Source organism: Bombus fervidus, chromosome 6 (assembly GCF_041682495.2).
Source record: "Bombus fervidus isolate BK054 chromosome 6, iyBomFerv1, whole genome shotgun sequence".
NCBI lineage: Eukaryota > Metazoa > Arthropoda > Insecta > Hymenoptera > Apidae > Bombus > Bombus fervidus.
The window spans coordinates 5,414,980-5,440,727 of NC_091522.1; the positions used below are offsets into that span (position 1 = coordinate 5,414,980).

The 25,748-nt window shown below is 34.5% G+C and overlaps 1 protein-coding gene across 6 annotated transcripts in view; it reads right to left on the bottom strand.

Moving 5' to 3' along the window:
* The window catches only part of LOC139988528 (uncharacterized), a 315,648-nt gene that overhangs the window by 112,106 nt on the left and 177,794 nt on the right, over positions 1-25,748 (bottom strand). For 5 of the 6 annotated variants that reach the window (XM_072006090.1, XM_072006091.1, XM_072006086.1 and 2 more), the window contains exon 3: positions 21,147-21,364. In XM_072006090.1, coding sequence (XP_071862191.1) covers positions 21,147-21,364 — 218 coding nt within the window. The remainder of the gene's footprint in view (positions 1-21,146; positions 21,365-25,748) is intronic. The other variant, XM_072006089.1, reaches the window with a different exon arrangement.

Consider the following 25,748-nt stretch of genomic DNA (forward strand, 5'->3'; position numbering starts at 1 on the left):
CGTTTCGACCATTCGAATCTTTTTTTACCACTCGACTGTAGTAAAAAGCAAAATTTTGAACAGTAAAACGCTTATTTCCGTACCTCACAGTATTTGGATACCAAAGATCCGTATTCTGTCTCACCGAAATGCGCAGGATATTAAAGACAAACAATCTTGTTGCTCTGACGGTACTGGCATTATTGCTTCACTAGTATTAATCTGAGAAATCGATTACTGTCTCCGAAATTGTGCCAGACGAAAAATTAATTAAAAAATCGCTGAGTATGAATATACCTATGTGTACCTTCGAATATCGTGATACTTTTTGGTGACTCGTTATCTGGCTAGTATCGCTTCTGGATTGGAAATTGATTAATTAATTTTTCTAGATTGACAACTGTTGTTGTTCAAAAACATTGCATAAAACATCATTGTTTCATCGCTGTATGGCTGTTTCTATTTGTTATCGTTATATTGTATTAAGAATATACGGAAGACTTATACAGGGGTTTTATTTTTTTTATTTTTCAAAATTTCAGATGTGGTATTAAATTTCGGTACAGAGTAAAACAATGGCGTTTTGTTAATTTACAATTCTTATGATTGTCAGATATAGATAGAATGAGATAGATAGAGATAATGAATTGAAGTGTGTTTTATAAAAAGTAAACGAAAGAAATAATCGGAAAGTTTTCACTGCCGGGATTTTTGGAATTTGTTTATCCTCCTTTTAAGATTGCTTCTAAAAGATGTCGTCTCAAATTCCTGAGATCCTGCTTTCAAAAGTCTAAGGTAAGCATCTTCGTTCCACAAATAATTTATACGAGATAAAGGATATTGTAAAATTTGTAAATAGTGTAAAATCTTTTTATACTCGAAGAAATACAGAAATTTAATATTATATTTAAATATTTGCTGGTAAATTGTTTGCGGTCATGTAAAATTTATTTATATTTTTTCAAAGTGCAGACATCCACATGTTTGCCGAATATTTTAACTTTTTTTCGATAAAAATATACTACACCGTCCTTACTTTATTTCTGCTTTTAAAATTGTAAAACAGCATCGAGTTTTTCACCGAGTTACGTATTCTAAAACGATCTTCTTTTTTCAGCTGACAGAGCTAATAAATGCATCAAAGCTAATATTTTATTTTAAAAATATCTTCAAAAAAATTAACGATGATTTGATTTAAATAAATAAGTATATATTTACATATTCATTTATTTATTGCTATGGACAAGACCAAGAATCTTAGAAACAATAAATTTTAATATCTTATCATCGGAATTAACTAACTATTAAAAATTACGTTTTTGCTTATCTTTTGAAATATATATAAGATTATTGTTAATATATGTGAAATACTTGAAACTAATAGGATTAATATGACATGCACTAGAGAAGTGCAATCATATTGCATCGTGCAGTACCGCCGCTATAGGCTTTTTTGTTATATCTTGTTCTAGAATCGATACTAAATCAAAATTTATAATTAGTTTGTAATACAAATAGACCTAATAAAAGAAGTTAATTTTACAAAATTCAGTAATAAGAATTAATAATTTGCAAGGAAACGAAAAATTATCGTCCGACCAATTATTTGATTAGTAGATTTTTCGGTCTTAATGATCAATAATGTTAAAAAACGATAACATTTAAATGTTAGAATACATTCTTATTCAAATTTTATTGGTACATATATCGCAATCAAATAATTAATATTATCTTGGTCCATGCATTCAAAGTGTTCATTGTTTTTGGATCATTGAAAACCTCACTGGTTTATCTTTGGGTCATTTTACTTTCGAAGAGTATCTTCAGAGTAGCATTCATGATCTCATGTTTCATGTTCATGATATCCCCATTTTTCTGCTTTGGAATTTCAAACATTCTTCTATATGAAAAGGCAGCAGAAAGATTAACTGAACATCTCCTAATTTAATTCCAGTTGCCAACAGATTTAATTTACACGTAAAAAACACTTGGTTTGTACTGCTCAGCAGTTGATTACTCGATACTAGACGACAAACAAATTACAAAACTGGGGATAATAATTACAGTTAATAGACTAGATATAGCATATATAATTGGAAAAGATCACCTACCTGCATGAGAAATAAAATACCTAGCTTTAGAAAATAACTTTAACCACTCGAAATATCGACATATGTTTCTAACATGTCAGAATAGTGAAAGCAATGGAATGAATAATATGGCTCCGAAATATGATCGGTATTGCACGATTTTCTTCTATATATGTTCTTTCCAAGGACCAACATCAACGATATCATACTAAAACCACAAATCCTGACATAGAATCGTCAAAACAATACATCAAATAAAATTCACGCCGAAACTTTGTATGCCGACACATGTCCAATTTCATTGCACTCATTGTGTCATTCAAATTCTCACGGAAAGCAATCTCGCGTATTCCTAAAAAGAAAAAGCGAATAAAATGCAGAATGAATCAATCCCAACGAATGAATCCAACAAATATTATACTGTAAAGGGGTATCAATATTATACCAGAAATACCTTTGAAAAATCTAACCACGATTCAATTTGACTCGTCACACATGAAACAAAAAGTAAAAGATAAGAAAGACTCGGTACGTTCAGTTCACAGATCGAATATTTGCTAGCACGCATTTAATTATTGGGGTTTCACGCTCGACCTGTTTCTATGCGTTTCACGTACGAATGAGAAAGTCTCCCGCGGGAGAAATCGATTTCCGCTGTACATCGATGCTCACCTATTTAACTCACTCCTTTCCCTAACCAGAAACCTCTCCTCCTTCGTCGCAGTCTCCCTCGTGTAACCTTACATGCTCTGACGCTTATTCGGTGGCCCATTAATTCCTCGGTTAACGATACTCTTGCTCCTCTATCGTCCCAAAAACAGGATATCATAGAAATCAACGGGACGCAGATACGAGGCGAAAATCATTGTTCTGGTTCGCAAGGTCCACATTGCATTTTTGATCTAGTAGATATTATAACGGTTTAAGTCTAATTTCTTTATAAATAATCACAGTGTTTTTATTACATTTTTGGTCCTTTTAAAATTGTAAAGTTGTAGAGCTCAATATACTGAAAAGCTGTCCCTTCCATGGGGACTTGTTTGAAAATCAGAATACTGCGCGATATATTTAACCATTAAAATGTAACCAATGTGTTTGAAGAGTGAAATACAGCCATCTGATAAAATATTTGACGATGGTCATGTTATTGAGATAGAGTACATAGATTGCTTGATTAGCGAAAGTTTTCTGTTTGGAATAGCTGATCGCGCTTGGCTGATGAAAATAACACGATTTTAATAGAACAAAGATAACCCGACTTCAGTACGTTTAATAATATATATGAAAATTTTGTGGATTTTTTATACAAAACCTAAAAATACATAAAAAAGATAAAGGTATCGGTTATTGGATGGAATGGAATTACATTTACAATTTATGAAATATTACAAATTATTTACACAGAATTTAATACGATATACGAGAAAATTATTGTTTAAATTAAATACCCTTAGCAGAAGTAAAATAGCACGATTGCACAATAATATCCTAATTAGCTAATACTTAAAACTAATTATATTACCAGCGAACGTTATTAAATATTATACCGGACACTTAAAACCCACTGATTGAGATGAAATAAATCAGCCGCTAATAATATCTGTAAATCGTGTAGATTTGAGCTCAACGACTAAATTGGATGACTGTCCAAAGCAATTAATTTTATATAATCGGCTTTGCATAACTCAAGCGGATTTCAACCATTTAGCTAGAGTCGCCTCGGCGAATCATTTAGCAGGATGATGCCTCACTGTCATAACCAGGAAAAGTTGATAGGTTCTCTAGTTTCCAATTTTCTATAACTTGTATTCACGTTAATTACTCAACTATAAATATATTAACCTTCCTACTAGAATTTGTATCTTAATTTTGTTTCAACAAATAAAGAAATTTATAATACTTTATGCTTTAATGAAACAGTAGATATGAATATAAAATATTTTAACACAAAACTGAAACAAAAATACTTCAAAGTTCAAGTTTAAGCATATCTTTTAGTAACAAAAAGACAAGATTGAAACTAAAATGACCCAAATAATACAGTAGATTTAAATGGATTTTATTCTGTCGTGAATGTATTAATGAAAACATTATTCAGAAAGGAATGTTATACGTGTTAAGTTTAACAGAGTATTTATGATTATATTATATAAATTATATATTCCAAATTCGTATATTCCAAACTTAAACTATTCTTAAATATAAACACCAGTATTTAATAAAATTATATTTGAGAGAAATAGATTGACTCCTAAAAACATAATGCTTCCCACCCCTATTTCAGTCATTCAACATCCCTACTTTTTATACTATTTTGTTATAATCTTATATCGCTCAATTAGTTTTAAGTTTGCAATTTCAAGATGTTTTACCAAACCGATCCAAAAGTTGTAATAGAGTTAAATTAGGGGGGCATTAGTGTCTTAGCAAAAACAAACGAATCGTAAATTCTATTCTAACATTCTGAAAATATTGCAATCGCAATGCACAAGGTCGTTAAGGTCCATTCTTTTCCGAGAAAATACGAGTCAATTAATTCCAACATCGAATAAACGAGGTCGCAGTTACGAAAACATCATTCCTCTTTATATCCTCATTTTTCTCTTTTTTCTGGAAAGACAAATCCATCGACTTGCCACATGAGATATCTGCAATATCATGAGCTTCTGGTTATCAAGACACTTCGATTAGCCGACAATTTCAAACCTGGAAAAACTAGGACTTGTTATCGGAATTTAACGACAAACTGGGATCATGTTCCACGTGATCGTATATGTCGATTTATCGTGATCGCGAGTCATCGCTCCACGGAATAACTCCCGATACGCGTAGTCGATAAAATAGAAGAACGTTTTGAAAAATATACATCTCGCAGTTACGATGAACGTACCTGTCGTTCGAATAATCGCACGTCGAAATAGAAAAAATTTAGACTAAGTAAGATGAGCAGGGTAGAATATGTTATTTTTATATTTTCGTCTTTTGTTTTGTTTTTAATCCCATTAATTTTTTTATTATTGCGTAAGATGGAATAGCAATCCTTTTAATCTGTCGATTCTTGGTTTCTGATCATTGGGAAAATGGTGTGAAATTTTGCTCTTTTAAAAGAGCAAAGTGAAACGTAAATATCGTTTCCTTTACTAACACGCATATCTTTCTCTTGTGACTGTTTGTATACAATTGCCAAATCGATGTATATCGGCGAACTGTTCTGAATTCGCCAGCTGTCATACGACTCGTGACAATGCATCAATAGACCAATCCGTTTATTCTTCTCGCAAGCGTCGATAGAAAACACACTCGGGAAGGTCAGAAGTAATAATTCATTAATAATAAATAATTATTACATGCATTATTGAAGAGAATAATTCCTGAGCTGTATTTTCATGAAACTCGTGGTTCTTGTTTCTAGAATTTTTTTAAACAATTTTTATCTTTTATAAATGTGAGCACGTTAAAGAGAGGTAAACTTAGGAGGTTTATTATCATTTTACCAAAACATATCAAACACGATTGACTTCTTGTTTAAATTATTTGTAGAAGTTTAATATGAAACAGTTTTTAGATTTTTAAATGTTTCAAATTTATTACTTTCATTGACGCGAATTTATTTTGGCACAAAGGACTAAAAATTTTGATGGCAAAATTTGATGATGTAACGAAGCTTATACAGATCGTTTTGTTAAATATTGCAACGTCGGAAATCAATTTTCAAATATTGTCAGTAATTCATACCGGAAATAGCGTTTGCGTGACTGTTAATTTTGCAGTATGCTGATTGCATTGTAATGGAATTTCTAAAGACAACTACGGTGATGAGCAAACAATGTCATCAGCAATACTATGTATTATTAAACAGAAATTAGTGTTTGATGACGACTGATACAATCGATTATACAATTATAAAATCCTAGAATATGGCTCCAATTAGAAAAATATATGTATGCAATAATTGATTACACACATATTTATATTTACAACAGTCACGAGATCGTTGAAATTAAAAAGGTATACTTTGATACGTTCGAAAAATTGAGAACGTGTCTGCTACTTTAAAACGATGAATGGTGCATGTATTATCGTTCGAAATTACGCCATACAAGTTTCATTATGCGACCCGATATCACGTGTACCTCCTCATTATCGCATAATGAGATCACTTTCATTAAATGGAGGCGGCGAAATTATTCCAACTTCGAGACACACGTAGAAGAATTTTCTGTGGTATGTCTGAAATAGTATGCGATAGAATGGTAAATTAATTACATTGTGTGCGGCATTTGATAATACAGTTTTATGTAGTTATGAATAGATACAAATTGTTATAAGTTCAAGTGTGATTATTTAAATCATCTTATTTCAATTCCAAGAGAAATGTTAAAAAAGTTAAAACATTTCTATTAAAATATCCCTCTCTGTTTCCCTAGCATCATCCAAGTAACGATGTACTTCTCTTGAATGAGCCATCAATGGAAAGTGAATAAAGCGAAAAAGAGAAGGACGTTCGTCGAAGATTTTCGATTCCGTTCATACACCGGTGAGACTCTGGAGAATTCTCTTTCCTACATCGCGGTTTACGATCGTATTTGTATCGCGCGGTCTGCGAACTATATTTCAACCGAATGAAAAGAACAGCACAGCTCGAGGTAGGAGAAAGGCCAGCGAAAAGGAATTCAATCTTTCGTTGAAATTTTCAGACGAAACGCGGTGGGATCGATTCGAATTTTTAATCCATCGAGAATTCGACGTTTTCATGGAAATCACAGGTCGAAGGTAAAAAAAAAAAAAGAAAAGATAGGAGCAGACAAAAAAGGAAAAAATGGAAAAAAGGGCAACGAAAGAGTTTGAATACGCGTATGTTTTTTGAAAGTATGATTCCGGAATTGCCATCGACCCAATCGTTCGTCTTTATAGTTTATTCCGTTGGTTTCATGGACACGCGAAGCGAGCCACAGTTCTTTTTTCTCCTTCCTTTACGTATACAATAAAGCCTGAATAATGCGAATATGCGGTCGTATGAAGGCTGTAAAAGTTTTATTTTTTTCCTTCGGCTTGAAACCTGTATGAAATGGGGTTCGAACGGACAGCTTCTGATAAGGTGTAACGTTTACTGCACACGTTCGCCCTTATTGCTGGATCAAAATGGAAAACGTGGTCGGCGATCGTTGATTTTCTCACACTTCCGGGAGAACGAGTCAATATCATGCAAGTGGTTTCTGTAAGTAATTCTCAGTAGCAATATCGATCTTCATTAAATTATAGATATTTCGCTTGTTATTGTATACACTAGACTATTATTGTATCTACTAACATTTAGAGAAAAAGTTTTATGTTACGAAAATAATGTAGTATCGTGGACAGATTGCCTAAGAAATATCGGGTGAACCATAAACTATGTTGCGAGGAAACCTAAGTGCCGACAGGCCAAAAGGGTCTGGAAACTTCAATGGACCGAGCGGCCCATCAATATGTCGTCGGTCCTTCGGTCGAATAGTTAGGCGAAAAAAAAAGACCTACGTGACTATGGCCGCGGACGGTTGCGGAACACGTATGTGGTGGGGCTATGAGAAAAGACAAAAGCGATGCTTAAAGGGAAAAAGACAAATTAACGGGCAGTTGTTAGTTGAGAAGTTAGTGTGGTCAGCGTTGTCGGAGAGTGTTGTCAGCGTTGTCGAGGAGGATGGTCCGCGTGAAAGAGAGCGTTGGAACCGTGGTGACGAGAGTTATAAATTAATTATTTAGTAGTCTTAGTTATATCATATTACTATAATAGTATTTAGTTCACGTTAAATAGCCATCGTTTCCTGTTTAATCCATTGTAAATAGATCTATCAATATTATTTAATCGAATAAAATTAATATATAGGATAGAAATCATTGGAAACTCTAACTTCTAATATTTCTAAATAAATAAAAAATCCTACAATAATATATTCATAAAAGTTTTCTATGGTAAATATTCAAATAATATAGGGAGCTAACGTAGATGCAGGCTTTAATTATTAAGAATATTTAAAGAATCTCTTGAAATTACATTTGTACATAATACCATCCAAATTCACATACTAAATTTAATTGCGGTCAGAGAAGCAATAATACGAATAATTTTATAACACTATACTACATATGGAAAATTTCAATGAAACTTTTAAAAGAAACTTCATTAACTACGTTTCTAACAAATCTTTAAAAAAAATATTAACAAATCTAAATCTAGTAAAAGGAAACTTGCGAGGGCGATCGAAGCTAATAAGGAAAGATGCAGGAGAAAGTTCTGTGCAACGCTGAATAGGGATTCTTGGGGAGGCTGTATATGGTGGTCATGTCTAGGATGGCCCGACGGATAGTCCAGACGGACCGCCTGCAATTTTTTTTTTTTTTTTTTTTTTTTTATTGATTATTTGATAAATTTTTACAATTTGTCCAGAAGGACATTTGGTAAAATATTATAGCTTAGAGAATAAAAGAATAAAAAAATAAAAAATAAATAAATAAATATAGCATGTGGATGGTTACCCCCAGCAGGGTTCCATCTTCTAGGTTTCCTATTGCATCTCTATTTCGAGGTCTGCGGGATGCTTCCTCTTCAGTCTTCTTTCTATTTTGGTTTTATTTGTTTCAGCAGCCAGCTGGTTTGGGTGTGCTGCAAGTCTTTCTTTGTACTTTTTTGCGTATCTAGCGATTTCCTCTTTGACTGTTGGAATTTTTAGATCTTTTCGTAGGTCTTCATTTCTGACGTACCATGGAGCGTTAACTATTGTCCTTAAAATTTTTGCTTGCTCTATTTCTATTTTGCTTATGTGACTCATTGCTGCCGTCCCCCATAATGGGACTCCGTATGTCCAGATTGGTTTGATTATTGTTTTGTATATATTTAGTTTATTCATTGTGCTTAATTAAGATTTTCTATTGATTAACCAGTACATCTGCTTCCTTTTTGCACTTATTCTGTTTATTATTGATTTTATATGGTGCTTCCATGTAAGGCGTGTGTCTAAATTTATTCCTAGATATTTGACTTGCTTTGTTTGTGCTATGTGGCGCCGTTCAGTTGAATATCTGGTGTTTTTCCTTTTCTAAGTGTAAATGTTATGTGGTTGCACTTGCTGGTGTTCACTTTTATTTGTTTGTTTTGCAGCCATTTTTCTATTTTTGTAGTGTGTTCTTGTAGTAGTGCGGCGGCCGTTTCTAGATTTGCATGCCTCACTAGTATGGCCGTATCGTCCGCAAACGTCAGTGTTTTACTGTTGACAGTTGTTGGTATATCTGCCGTGTATAGTGTGTATAATATTGGTCCTAAGACACTTCCTTGCGGTACTCCTGCCTTGATGTCCTTAATTTCAGAGTATGCATCATTTATTTTTACTACAAAGGTCCTGTTGTTTAAGTAAGATTTGAGTAGTTTGTAGATTTGTTCTGGAAATTGCTTTTTGATTGTTTGTAGAAGTTTTTCATGGTTAACTTTGTCGAATGCTTTTTCGATATCCATAAAGAGTGCTGTGCAGTATTGTTTTGTTTCAAGCGACTGTAAGATTTCATTGACGAGTCTATGCATTTGTTCTATTGTGGAGTGTTTATTCCTGAATCCAAATTGATGGTTCGGTATTAGTTTTTCTTTTTCTATTGTTGGTTTTAAGCGGTTGTATATTATTTTCTCTAATAATTTGGAAAACGCAGGTAGTAATGATATCGGCCTGTAGGATGCAGTTAAATGTGGGTTTTTGTTTGGTTTGGGTAACATCACTATCTGTGCTATTTTCCATAGTGTAGGAAAGTACTGTATTCTTAGAATTGCGTTAAATATTATCGTTGTTAGTCTTATTGCCTTTGGGGGAAGGTTTTTTAAGATTTTCCCATTGATCAAGTCAAATCCTGGTGCTTTACTTGTCTTTGTTGCCTCAATTAAGTTTGTAACTTCTTGCGCTGTTGTGCTGAGTATGGTGCAGCGTTTATCAGTTGTGTTGCTGGCATTTTCCACTTCTTCATTTGTTTGCCAACCAGGGATGCTGTTATTAATTTCATACGGCGAAAATATATTTTGTAGGTGCTTTGAGAATTCTTCTGCCTGTTCTTCGTTGGTTCTGGCCCATGTGTTGTCCATTTTTCTGATTGCTGGGATTGTTTTTACTGTTTTCTTAATTTTGTTAGTGACTTTCCATAGGGAGTAGTCGGTATTCTCATGCGCGGATAGTGATTCGATGAATTTTGAGAATTCGTTATTATGATGTTCCCTTATTTTATTCTTTAGTTCCTTTGCAAGTTTATTTAGGTTTTTCTTGTTTTCTCGTGTTCTCTGTTTTTGCCATTTTGCTTTCGCTTTTCTTTTTTCCCTGATTTTGTCTAGGATGTCCTGCGTAATAATTTTTGATTGCCTGCTATTTGTTTCATAGGTGGTGGTTGCCCACGCTGCTTCCTGTATTATTTCTGTCAAAGTTGCTACTGCCTGCTCAATGTGTTCAGGTGTTTTCAACGGGATATTGCAGTTGATTTTGTTTTCGATCAGCTCTTTGAAAGTTTGCCAGTTGGTGGTTTTATTGCAAAGCGACTCTGACTTGTTATAAAGTAGTGGTTTGCTTGTATATTCTATTATAATTGGTGTATGGTCGGAGTTAAGCTCGAGGCTGGTTGCTATTTTTAATTTGCTTACATTTAGCCCTTTTGTTACTGCAAAATCCAACAGGTCAGGTATTTTATTGGGGTCTGTCGGCCAGTACGTTGGTTTTCCTGTAGATAGTACGTTGAGGTTGCTGCTTCTAATGTATTTTTCCAATGTTCTACCTCTCGGCGTGCTAATTCTCGAACCCCATAATGTGTGCTTTGCATTAAAGTCTCCTGCCGCTATATATTTGTCGCCTAAGGATTGGAAGTACTCTTCCCATTTTTTAAGTGTCATTTTGTGTCTCGGAGGTACATATACTGCTGACATCTGGAAGTAATTGTCATTGGTTTGTATTGTGACAGTGGTTGCTTGTAGGTGTTCTTGATTTGTTTGACTATGTAAATGATGCTTGATGTCATTTTTTATTATTACTGCAGTTCCTCCATGTGCTTTACCCGAGGGATGTTTGGTATCGTATATGGTGTAGTACGGTATTTTCATGTAGTTTTTTAGGGTGAAATGTGTTTCTGAGACAAGTAGTATATCAATATTATTTTTATACAAAAATATTTTAGTTTCGTGGGCTCGCTGTTGCAAGCCATTGGAGTTCCAGACTGCTATTTTCAAAATGTCCATCTCTATTTTTTACTTAGCAAGTTAGTGAGTAGTTGTAACATGATTGTTGTTTGTTGTGCTTGTTGTCTTAGTATTGTGTTTAGATCACTTACCATTTTTCCTAACATTTCCATACCTTTAATGGATTGTTTGAGCATTTCTTTGATGTCTGTAACGTCTTCGATGTTATTGTTTTCATTCTGATTGATTGCAAGCGTTGGTTTGCTAATGTTTTTAGTTACTTGTACGTAGCTTCGTTTACCTTGGGGATCTATGTTTCTGCTTATAGCGTTTAGTTCGTGTTGTGCTTTCAATGTTGTTTCGTTATCCGTTATACTTTGTTGTGGTTGATGGTCATTGTGTGATCTGTTGCGAAGTGGAGGAAACAGTTTACGTTGTATTTGTTTCCTTATTTCACATCCTTTGTAGCTGGCTGGGTGGTTTCCGTTACAATTATAGCATTTAACTTCTTCTATTTTTCCTGTGTATGGGCAGTGTATTGTTAGGTGATTTTTTGCACATTTAACACATGCCGGGCTTCTGTTGCAATAATTTTTTGTGTGTCCGTATTGTTGACACCGCATGCATTGTGGTATATCTTTTTTGTAGCGTGGTGGTTCCACTGTTACAATTGTATTTAGTATTTTTTTGATTTCATAAATTTCCTTGTTATTGGTTCTGGGTTCCAGTTCTATTAAGAATAGTGGCAATGGTTGCTTCGTATCGTATCTTCTAACAAATCTTAAATCAAATTTTCGAACGCTTCACATATCCTTTCATAGATTCTTCCCCACTTCAATACGTTTTTAATAAAAATTTAATTTCTATTACAGAATAAACAACATAGATCTGAAACTTTTACACAACGCTATATATATATTCCATAGAAAATCTGAACAAAACTTCCGCTCATATTCCACTCATCAGTACTCTTGTCAAACTTGAAGATTGAATTTTCAAACGTTTCATATGTTGTTCCTTGGAGTTCTCTTCGCTTCGATAAATTTTCTATGGAATCAGGACTTGAAGCTAGCAGGAGTCGACTTTTCAAAAGCCTTTGCAGCGAATCACAGATAATAAGAAGAAGTCGACCATTAGAAATTAATTTTTGCGCGCTTGAATCCCATGGTCTCGACAATCAGTCTTCCAATTAACATGATTTTTTAAAGAGCGTCAAGAAGCTAATTTGCATCGGCGAATGCGTTTCAAAGGTCGACTTCTTCCAACTTCCCCTTCAATCTTCCGTCAAAGAATCGCGTCTTTTGACGTCGAGCAAAGAGTTTACTTTGGTCATTAGCGGTTAAGAGGTAGACTTACACGATCATCGAGTGACTTCGTCGTTCAAATTTTGAAAGTCTGCCAAATCTCCTTTACTCGGGTCGATAAATACGCGAAACTTCTCAAGAGTGCTTATTGAAATCGGGCAAACAGCGTGCCAAAGGTTGTTATAGCGATCGACAAGAGGATTAATGAATTAATTAGAGGCAAGGGTTGTTCAGAATTATCCTGATTTAATGAAGGGATATTAAATTTAGTGGAAACTGGCAAAGTACTAAAAATAAAATACTTGTAGTAGTATGTGGAACAATCGGTTGATTTAGTCAGTATTTCCTTATGGAAATGTACGAATGTACGGAGATATTGGAGAATTAGATGATGAAAATACTGATGGATTGCATTCTCCGCAAATGAAAAATTGTTTACTCGTTTTTCAAAATATCGTTTCGGGATATAGTTCAAACATTTTCGTCACTTTAATTAATTGTTCAAGACTACTTCGACTGTGCTTGATCACATAAAGTACTTTCTTAAAATGCTCAAGGCTTTCATAACAGGTATACTGCATCTTTTTATGCATTTATGAAAAATTTAAATGCGCTACAATGTGTAGAATATACATAATATGCAAAAATATACAAAACATGCTAGCTAATGTACTTTTTATAACATCTAAAGAGTAAAAAAATCTATATTTAAGTTCCTGTTAAGAAAATTAAAAATTCAAATAAACATACACAGTCTAACAATGAAATTTAATTATATTTATACCAAATTATTATCTCTAACAATAATTTAATTATTTATATAGAATTAATGCAATGTTAACACTAGAAAAAACACACAGACAAGGAAGAAACACATTCTCCCTTTGGCTAACGCACAATACTCCAAAAAACCTCGTTAAGTTAGGAGAATAACAGGATAAACTGGAAAGTTTTAATTTTTAAAGATCGCGGAGTCGCGTTAGGGCTTTAAAGACAGCAAAATTGCAATCGTAATCTTCTGTTGTTGACACTCTTCTCCGTTTAATATTCGCCATCATCTCGTTTTCCACAGAAAAAAATCGTCTAAGGTGTATATTCAAATAGAAAGAAAGGGTAAAAGCCAGGCGAATAGGGCAACGGAATTAATAGCTGTTCGGTAAATCTAAATGATGTTTCCGCAGTTGTCTGACTCCGCAATAATAAATATTATCGCGACGATCAAAATAACGAGCTTATTTGGCCCGGTGCCACGTATTCGAGGATTGTCCGCTATTCTTCTAACCTCCACGGTTCGGCGTAACATTTTCATATTCCATTTCCGATAAACTCCAGTTGAAAAACGTAAATGAGTTCGAACGATATTTCGTTGCGTTATCAGAGTGATCACATTATACTAAGTGCATGGTTCTGAAAGCAAAGAGAAAGATTGTTTTCCATGCTCTACTCCTCTGCATAATCATACGAATTGATACTTACGCGGTATGGCGGCCAATATTCTTTGAGAAAAGGAAGGTTTTAGATGGTGGGAAATTATAGGTTTTCACCAACTTCTTAGCTTTTATTCGAGTTACGTTGTTTTATGAGAAATTGAATTAATTTTTCTACAATAGACGTATCTACAACGAGTTATTCTTTTATAGATTTTTAATTGACCAAAATGATAAATGTACTCTTTTCGAGAAAACGGTTTCAAATTTTAGAACATTATATTTTCTTTATAAAAGAATTCCGGAAAATGTCATTTTATCGTTAATGATTAATAAAAAGTAATTTTTCTAACAAACTTTAGTTTTCTAACAGAGACAACTATTTCAGATTTGGAATAATAAATCTCCTGGTTTATTACTTCATGTTATTATAACAATGTTAATTAACATATTTCAAACAGGCTACGTAAAAATATATCTTTTCCATGTTATCATTTAATTAACTGCTGGTCAAATAAAAATGTATCTTCCCTCTACTGATACTACATATATATATGTCGGGTTAGGGTTTGAGGCGTGTAAAGAATCTGCGCCAAGGTCGCTCATCGTCGGTGTACAATCGATGATATCTTTCATTGTCACAAATACAAGATAAACTACCGGTCTCGGTACTCGAACGATAATGACAACTATTGTGGGGTCGGTATAGCGAATCCACGGCCCACGGGATAACTGATCTACTTTACTTCAAAGTCTAAGTCGAACTCGACTTACTCCTCGTGATACAAGGATTGCTTGATTAACTCTCTACTAAGACGTAGATTATTCACTGATCGTACAAACACACTAGGTATCTAACTAATGCGACTGTAAGAAAAAGAATGACTTTCCGTCGCAACGACGCTGCAGAGGAAAACTATGGTGGGATGTGCCTAAGGGCACGAGGTCATCGGATTCGTCAAAGAAAGCCTCCGCTCGGAGGGTGAGGGAAATAGACGTTGTTGTTAATTGGTTAATCTCCATGTTGGCGGTTAGAAAAGGATGCTAGCCGCTCTCGAGAGAGAGTTCCTAGCGGGAAACGTCGTACGTGAGGAAAGCAGATCTCCCGTATCTTGCCGCAATAGGTGACAGATATACGGGCTGATATAATAAAGACTGTTTGCCAATCTAAAGGACTTTAGTTAACCAGATCCTAAGATTTGTAACGGTTTCTCAGGCTATCTGAACATAAACTGCGAATGATGCGTCGGCATCTGGCGACCATCTCACCCAAGAATGGGGTCTGTGTGGGGCCGCTGGAATGTTTTATTGTCAAGTGCCGGTACGGCCAATTCTTTAAAGGAAAGCTATGTAACTTCATATCTCTGTTAGGTGGAACGTTCATCCCGTGACCGTGGCTACACTCGGCGACCGGTCGTCGCCTCGAGCCCAAGCTCATTGTCTCAAGTTTCGAATAGCTGTGTTTGGGTTATTTCGTGAATGCTATTGAGGTTTTTCCAAGTAATTCCAACGGATGGCCCCGTTGTCCTTTCATCTCCGACATATATATATATTTTTAGTCATAGTAATTTTTTTTAAATAATTTTAACTCAAAGTAGAAGAATTTTATTGAAGATGAAAATGATGTACTCTCTAAATATAAATGATGGTTAAACGATAATATGTGAAAGAAATATTTTTACGTGACAAGAGTGAAATGTATTGATTTGACATGATTAGTGATTTAGATGAGTGAAAGAAATTATTTTATGATATTGAAGACACACTGGAAAAAGATCTTACTGGAAACGCCATCAAGAGTGAGATCATTGATCGAATAAAAAGAGCAATTTTATTTAGTTCAGCACCATATAAGGATCACGCACAATAGCTACTTTCCAGAGCAATGGAAACGTGAAATACGAAATCCTTGTACGACTTTCCTGACCATTGGATAGCACGGTACGAATTTCTATTGTGACTTTATCGATAAGTTATCGTCTGTAGTGTGTATTGAGACGAAAAGGAAATTATATGATTTTCTTTACTGGTCTAAGGAAAATTAAAATAAATTAATGACAAAATTGGAAAATTTATAAAATGGAATTTGAATTTTTTTTTAATTTAACACAATCATTATCTTTAATAGATATCCAATAAATATTCGATAGGAATATACATTGTATAATTTACTCCGCTTAGAATCGCAAATCGAATGCAGTTACAAACCCTCTCGCGATTCTACGTTACAGTACGTTCGTTCTACGTTACAGTTAATTGCACGGAAACACAATAGGATTTTGCAAGCGACTGCAAAACCTGGCATTCCGTTTCGTCCTGCTAATCTCTGTTGTGCGAACTAACGTACAAATTAATCCTTGTAACAGGACAACCACACAAATTTTACATTTTCCATCTAAAATAAACGATGTCATTTTGTAAAACTAAAATAACCTTCGAGTTAGACAACATCATTTCAGAATGTTTTGTTGAAGAAGTAGAAGTTACCTCAAGAAATTAAATTTTTTGTAATTCTTATGGAAGTAATCAAAATGTTGGGGTTATCTAGCAAGCGTGTAAGAAAAACTTTCAACTTTAATATATAAGACTTTTACACAATTTTTGACGTCAAAATACCAAAACGTAGAAATTTGATGCGGTTTTGTGATATTCCCTTTAAAAATAACAGCTGTTACGCCATGAGGCTTACTATAGGCCGTATTTCTAATCGTCGCTCGCGGTCCTACAGTGTCGTAGACTTATCTGTCTTATCTGCCCGACGGAAAATATATATAAAATATATAAATATATAAATGTATCGACGAGCGTTGTCACCAAGCAGCGAGTTCCAGAAATATCGATTTCGGTCCGTTATTTCATGCACACAAAGAAGGTGGCATACGTGATCATAGGCGCGAACGGTGGCGTGATCCGAGCGTAGTGGGGGTCGTCTCCCCGAGAAGACAAAAGAAATGATCGAAGGGCAATCAGTCTCATTTGAAGATTCAAACGACATACATCGAGAGGTCTGACGATTGAAATTAAAGTCGCTTAGTCTAACGAATTCATTGAGAGATATCGTAAAGTCGGGTCGAAATTCCGTAACACATTAACTGTATTCATCGCTAAATAATTTGTGACGCTTTTATTATTATATAATTTATTGTTAAAAATACAAGTTATATTAACCTGTTAATACAGTGTTAAATTCATTGAACTACCTCTGTTATCTTAACCGAGACAGGGGAACGATTAATTCGCAGCGTCGATTATACGAATCGTAGCGAGAATTTACGCCTCTCGCTGACGCGTTTTCCTCGCGATCGCGTCTCTCCGCGAACGGTCGTAACAAAAGCCTTGTTAAAAGAAATACAGAAATATGGAAATCTAGAAAACTACACTAAAGTTAGATCAAAATCTACGTTGAGTTATATGATATATTTTTTACGATTTATTCTGTTTCGAAAACCTGCGCAAAAATGAGAGTCCTTTCGATAACACTATTACTTTTTTTTTAAACATGGCAGTCATTAATTCTTTGGTCGAAATGAAGTGAAAATGAAACGATTAAAAGTGTGATTTCCGTTTCGTCCCAGCCACGAAGAAAATCGAGGAAGACTAAAAAGCGGTCGGTTAGGTGTCGAAAGTGGAAAATAGGGGAGACATGGCTCGTTTTCCGTGGGAATCCACTGGTAATCGTGAGTCTCGTCGCGGGAGAAACAGAGCGGAGTCAGGTCGAATAAGCGGACGAAAGAGGCGCGAGAAAATGGCCGCCATTTAAAGTCCACGTTCGAAAAGATAATGGCAACTGACCTGAAAACGACACTCCGCTATTTCGTCGAGTGTGCCAGCGACCGACTTATTCGAGAGGGAAGAGGAAATGCGGTTTCAAATGTCGCTCTTTCCGCAACACAACGAAACGAATGATAATGTACAAAAACGGTTAACGGTGTATTGTACAGAGATAGAAATTTATTTCGTTGACTTTTGAAGACGTTAATTTACAAAGAATTTTAAGAAGACAAAGAAATCTTTTCTAAGGATGGTTAATTGGAAGATAAAATAGTTCTACTGTCTGTAGATAATGAAAGAATTAATCCCAAATTGGGAGGACAAATTGGATCATCAGTGAACCAAGCGAAATTTCACCCTTTAATTTATTTCTTCTTTCTTACTTCTATTGAAAAAGCTTCTGGTATTTGTTTCAACAGGCGATTGAATGTAACAAAAACATTGATAAAAGTACTTAAAAAATATTGTTGAACTTTTGGAAGCCTAAAATCGGATCATTAGCGATGCAATTGGAATTCCATCCTTTAATTTTTTTTCCTCGAATTTCTATTTTCATGGAAAAATGTTTCTAGTATTTGGCTCAAGGGTTGCTTGTATGATATAATAGAAATATAAGAGAGATTAAAGCTGCACTCTTAACTTTATTTATTATTTTACAACATTATTTCTGCATTTTTATGGTAAACAAAGGGCTAAGAATGTAAGCGAATGTAGGACATGCTGCGACGTTCAAGAATTGAAAACATTCCAATCGAGTGATCTTTAAGACTTTCAAAGTAGTTGTTATGCATGTACTTCCGTAAACAACGTGATCAAGACCTGGGCTGATTTAAAAACATGAGCGACGATATAAAAGAGGAACAAGTTAACTAGAAATAATCATGCTCTTCTGTCGAATTCTTGATATTCTTTCATATTTCGAGTCTATCTTCCAGTTATCAGCACTGTTTGTCATCAAATATTTTAGAAGGTACGCTCCATCTACCGCAACAATCTTTAAGCATTCTTTTATATCAGTTTACTTAGAGCATAATGAATCTTAAGCAACGGTATTTAACAAAATTATTCAAAGAATTAATGAACAAAATTGTATAAGCATCCACGGTTTATTACACACAACAAAAATACATTTATATGACGTAAAAGATACGTCATTGGTTGAACTGCGAACGAACACTACATAAAATACACGGTGTACCATCAGTTTCAAACGTGTTAACCTAAACCTACTTCTAACGAAACCGATCCAAGAAATCCTCGACTCTCCAAACAGAGCGATGATCGAAGAAAAAAACGAAGAAAGAGAAAGCTTGAAAGTATCGTACAGACGCAACATAGTCAGTAAATACACGACTCGACTAAAGCCTGATCCGAAATCCTAACGATGAAATGGTTTCGGTGGAAATCTTTTTCGGAGGCGTAGCGAGGGCATGAAAGCTTACAGACCTAAGCAGAAGTTACGAGGGTTGAGTCGCGTACAAGGGTTAACTCGGCAAAGTGGATACGGTTTACGATTCCTTCCAGCTCGATTTCTCGCTCACCGGAAAGAGATCCAGGTGCAAAGGCAATCGTCTGCGTCCTCCTACCGAATTAGAAATCAGGATTTCGCAAGAAACCGATAAATATAAGATGACACATAAAGTTTCGCGGGAGGGATGGTTACGAGTTTTAACTTTCAAGGACCGGATCATGGGTTATCCGATTCGTAATGTTTTACGACGATCCGATACTTTTGAAGTTACTGCTCCGCGAAGTTTCTCCGATATCGGAAGATGGATGTGGAAATTATTTGAGACATATTTCGAAGCAAGGCGGAAGCTAATATGCAGGGTGTCACATTTGATTTTCACCTTAAGTGGCTCTCATCGCTTACATATTCAGTGTCCAATAGGGATCTTTTTCATGTTAAATGCTCAATGGTTTTGGATAATTTTTAAGTAAAGAAGTGCATAGTCTTTTTATTGTGCAAGGTTGATTTGGAAATAAAGTATTAGATACTAATGATTTCAAATAGAACACTTCAAAAGAAATTTTAGTAGAATAGTTTTATATTTTGAGAGATATTATGAAACATAAGAATGTTTGGAAATTATTAGGTCGTCCGAAAAGATTTTTTCGTTTTATAAGGAAATAATGGATGCACAACATTTTCCGTTTTATATTATTTTATCGAGTTATGTATGATCCATTTTGTTCTATCAAGATAAAGATTACAACGTTCGACAGATTAGGTTTCATGTTTGTATAAAGGTGCGTTGTTGTAAAAAACGTGTCTGTAAAAGAAAGACACTTTTCGGACAACCTAATACATGTTTGTGAAGAGTTAATATCTAAAGTAATATCAATAATTGAAAGTAAATAAAAGATAAACTTTATTCTTAATGTATAAAGTTTCATTCCTTCCATAAAATATTGAATTTTCTTTAATCAACACCAGTTTATTTAATATCGGCATATATAGAAATAGAATATCCGTTCTTATTAAATATTACTAGTAGTTATCCACTTAACGTCTTCGAATCTGTGGTCAGAGGTCCAATTACCCGTGAAAGAGTAAAGAGCGACAGTACAACTTTTAGTCGATGATGTGACGTACAAGCACAATTTAAAGTTGGTAAAATCAAACATTAATTAGCAAGTTATGGGAAGTAATAATATAGAACATTCGATATACGAAGCTTCGTAGCGCTGATGATGAAAGCCATGCGTCGATCGTAGTTTAGATCCTACTTTAACATAAAGTTTCGCTATGCTAACGTGGTTTTAGTTAACCACCGACTTATCTTCATCGCACGAATAATAATCATCTATACCATATTGTATGCAGAAGATGGTAAAGATGAGTAAATGCAAATGAGTAACAAAATAAAGAAATATATAAAGAGGAAGAAATAGGGGGGTTACATAATTACATAATTACTATTACATAATTACATAATTACTATTACATAATTACTCTATTTTTATATGTAAAGATTATTGCTATATTTCTATCTATATTTTATTGTTTCTATTAACTTTTACCCATTTCTGTTAATCTCAATTAATTTGCAGCGCTATAACATTATTTTTCCCATGTTTATTTAATTAGTAACTCGTTTTTATCATTTTCACAGCACTAATTCCTGTATTTTTACCTATTTTTACTGATTTCGATCATTTATTTATTCGATTCGATTATTTATTATTAATTTTTCAAGCTCAACCAATTTCCATCAATCTTTATTATTTTAAGATATTGTTACATATGAAAAGATTAGAGCTATTATTTCTCTAATAGATCAAAGAACAGGAGGTACAGAAGATTCGATTTGATTTCTTAATTATCACAAGAGGTTCGTCCCTTCTTCAAATCGTTCAATGACAGAATTATTTAAAAAGTTGCCTTCTAGACACATACCTGCAGCGACTGCGGCCAAATACAAGTCTGATTCGTTTGTCTGTCCCCAATGTACATGGATGGATCAGAGGAGCTACACCTATCGGTTCCATTTGCCCCTGCTCTACCATATTGAGCTAGAACGACAGAGATCGTGGTACCTAGTGGACACTTCAGTGTCATCGACTCCTCGTCACAAGCTGCGCGCTGATAGGTCTTCAGGGTGCCTAATAACAAGGCTGTTACGTTAAACATGTTCGTGCAATGTAAGATGCGATGTAAGATGCAAAAATGAAGATTATTTAACGAGGAAAGGGAATTGTTGCAAGTACACAAGAAGATTAATTAATGAAATTATAAAAGAAATTGTCGATGAAATTTTTCAGCCAAAAAATCAGAATAAAATAATTTATTCGATTAATTAGTAAATCGTGTGATTTGTATGGAATTAAAGAGATATTTCAATCATCGATGACAATGAAATGTAAGATAATAATAAATGTGAAGCACAGGATATTCAAATATGAAAAGACAGAAAAAAGATATAAAACAACAGATGAAAGATTTGCGCGAACAGATATACGAACGAAAGAAAGGACGAAAGGAAAGTGAAATACACAGAAACGATCGAAAGGAAGGAACCACCGACAGCGTGGATCGATCGATGACCCGTTAAATTGTCGCCGCAATGGTGATTAGTTCCGGGGGATTGGCGGTAATTAACGAGTGGATCAATCGAGGATCGGTTGAACGGCGATGTATCGATGACACCCGCGAAAGCAGTGTCGTTTCGTTTACACGCGAAATACAAGCCAGTCGGGATGAACAACGGACCACATTTGTGAAGTTCAACGGCGAGTTTGCGCACAAAGCCGCACACGTTACCGAGTTTCAGTCGAACCGATTGGTATCATGATCGACGTCGAGAACAATGATAGGACGAACCATTTATAAAGTTGTTAATTTCGTTCCATTTTTTTAAATAATTTTTTTTTAAAGAGAATCGTGTGTTGATGATGTTGATAAAAGTTTCATCATTGAATAAGTATGATAATAGAAATTTTATAGAGGAATGAATAGCGTTATACAGAATGTAGAGATTGTTAGTACAACAATTGCGCAGAGAGAATGCATAGAGGTTATACAGAAACAATGGCGTTAGTAGGTATAGTAAATATTGATAGATTGTATGGGTCCGAAGTTGAAGCAAAACAATGAATGAAATTTATAATAATATAAAACGAATTTGATTTTTTCATAGCAAAAATAATAAAACGCGAGATAGAAAAAGTTTATATTACAAATATAGCGAAGTAGACGCAAGTATAGGAAATAGCGATTATAAAACCAAAGCAACAACATTCAAAAAATGATGAAAACAATGTTTGAAACATTATGGCAATAAAAGACATTGTTTTAATAAAGAAATAGACATCAATTGCAGAATATAGGATATAAATTAAACAAGATATAAGAAATGTTTTTTAGTTAAAAGCGTTTAGGGATACATTACGCGGAGCAATTAAGTCGTTGGCCCAACAAGATGTTCAACAAAATGTTAGTGTATCAGTACAGTCACCGTGAACGTGGTTTGTTAGCATGCCAATGTGGTTACCATCAGCATGATTTATTAACGTGTCATTGTTGTCACCGTCACCACGATGTACCAGGCATTGTGGTCACCATCGGTGCGATACACCGCCACGTTATCGTGGTTACCATCAACAGAGTTAATCAGCGTGTCGTTGTTACCATGCGAATTGTTACGATGCCGTTGTTCCAACCGCCACCATCGCCATCACCAAAGTCGTCGTAAATGATCAATAAAATGGAGCAGTCCGAAGGAAAGCATGAAAAAAGAAATAAGAAAATTTCTATTAGCTACACATCATTATGTATAACACTTGTAAAATGTAATGAAATTAATTGTTCATTATAAAGAGATAATAAAATATTACGGTAAAATACAAATATATGTATTTCCTATTGCATTTTTTATCGTTATGAAAAACTAACAAGTAATTCTAGAAATAAGGGTGGCAGAAATGTTTTTAAAATTCTTTATCAATTTTGCAACACTGTATAATATTCGTTACTTTTAGAATAAGAGAAATTGTATATTTTTTTATCATTTGTATATCTGTATCCGTCTCTTTATTTTCAATATAATATCACTGATATAAAAATCATTTTTGATAAATCCTCGAACTTTTATATAAATATCTTGATTAATCTAAAATGTACGTTTTTAATAAAATCAAACAATTCATATAAAGATAATAATCATCGTTCCAATAACACATCATTGAAATTGCAGGTGCGTATCTTAGTTAATTCTCTTATTAATTTAGAAAACACAGTTTTTTTAACAGAACCATTATTCACAATGAAAGCACCGCGACTATAAAAGATTAATACAGTTCAATTTCACTCTCGTATTATAAAAACAAATGGAACACATGTCATATACCATCGAAACCGCATGTAGGCACAACTTTCGGGATAATAAACTTCCTCCTAATTGAGAGTCAGTGACTTGGAAATGCAAGGAAAATTTCTGATTGCTTGCGGAATTCTCGCGCGAACCACATGAAAGGGACGAACAGACGTGCGAAATTTCTCAGCTTTTCGACCATGTAGGACGAGAACCTATAGATCGATGTCGAAGCAGTAGACCCGATAATTCAGGTGGGACTAGACGAGTGCTCTTCGAGGAACATCCACCCCTACGCTTCAAACCCTCTTGCTACCGATCGTTGCTTCGCAAAACGTTGGCAAAGTTGTGGTGAAACGTGGCCCGAAGGCTATCGTTCGTTCTACGCCGGTAATTTCGTTTATGCGGGAGAAAGGTAAATTTCATTGCCGTCGAACATCTAATTGCATCGACGCATCGTTAGAATAAAGTACCTGATCCTCGTTTCTCGCTGCTTTATACCAATGTGATCGAAACGTATCGCTATGGAGGTTAACCCGATTGCGATGGTATTTTCAGGATGAATAAGAATTGTTCGCTTTAGAAAGGAGTGAATGGTTAAATGGTTAGAAAGATTATTGGAAAATAGTTTTTAAACGTAACAATAAGATTATAGAGACTGCTTAATTAGAATTTTGTCCCATCCTTAAATTGTTGGTGTTTCGAAGAAACTTTTTTAATTTTGTGAGTTGAAGAGGCTAGTACAAAGACACTATCAAGTTTTGTAACTTAAGCTTTTGAATTGGGGTATTTAACAATTTGGATATTTAGATCTGAACTTTGAATTTTAATCTTTAAATTTGAATATTGAAATTTACAATAAATCTGCATTTTTTAACGTTTACAGTTTTTAATCTGCAGTATTAAACAGTTTGAATTTACCTTCCTAATTAACTGAATAAATTGTTTTACTGATTACTCTGAAGCATCGTTTCCCAGATCTTATTAAAATTCCTATTGTACAATAACTTATCCCATCTTATATTATTCTTAGCATATCCCTTCATCCTCCAAATCGAAAAATTAAAAAGCCTAAAATTTCACTCCCTACATCATATTTACTAAACAACTCCCTAACCAAAATATCGGAAAGTACAACAATTCCAATCACATGTCGTTGCATTTCACTGCAAACCATATACGATGGCTGAAACTATGAACCAAAGATCCCCGATGCTTCGAAGCTTTCCACTATTGCCCGTTATGTCTTTAATACACGTTGTAAAGCTCACGGACGGAGATTACCAACGCGTAATTACACGAAGCACGATCGTACGTCTCAGAAACTCATGACAGCGGCTTTTTTTGTCCGGAATCTCGTGAACGTTTCAATCCTTGCCGGGCTTCGCCTCGAGTTTCAGCAGCGCTGTAACGCCTTTATGAGGCTATTTCTCAAACTTGCAATATCGTGCCGCCCGTTCTTCCGTCTCATTAACTCCACACGCTCTTTACAAGTGTGCCAGAAAGAAAAAGATCGACTCCCATGGAAGATATCCTCGCCACATTCGCGGCGAGTATCACGAGACGCAGACGAGTGTGGCCCGCTCCTGAAATCGCTTTTCACGGCGATCTGACAACCACCAGTGCAATCGCGATCCATCTTTCGACATCTCGAGGATTTACCTTCAAATATCTTGGATCTTCTCGCCGATTGATGAGGAACATTTTTTTCGAAAAGCTTCTAATTTTTTGTTTTATCTGTGTCACATTTTTTATGAACGAAGTTGTTCTGATTTTAATAAAGAGTCATTTGAAACATTTGCTTTGACGTGCTGCTGAATGTTTTAAAAATATTGTTTCACCTATTGTATTATTTGATTATGTTAGCATAAATAGGAAATAGGTTTTAAAGTTCGATAAATTTTTGTTCTACGCCTTTTTTAATTTGCAATTCTTTCACTAGTGCGTTTCCGAGATTTTGACAAATCTCTTAAAATATAATTACCGTTAACTTATTATGATATACACCAAACACTTATGTTATGCGTACATTTTCTTTGAAAACATTAAACATATAGAGCAAGAAATTTATTCCATTTTAACTATGCTTAAAAACACTTTATTGTGGAAACTTTTTTTCTTATAGAAAGTGGATTATGAATTTTTTCGTACGAAAATATTTTTGACTTCTCCTGTAATCTTCTTTGTTC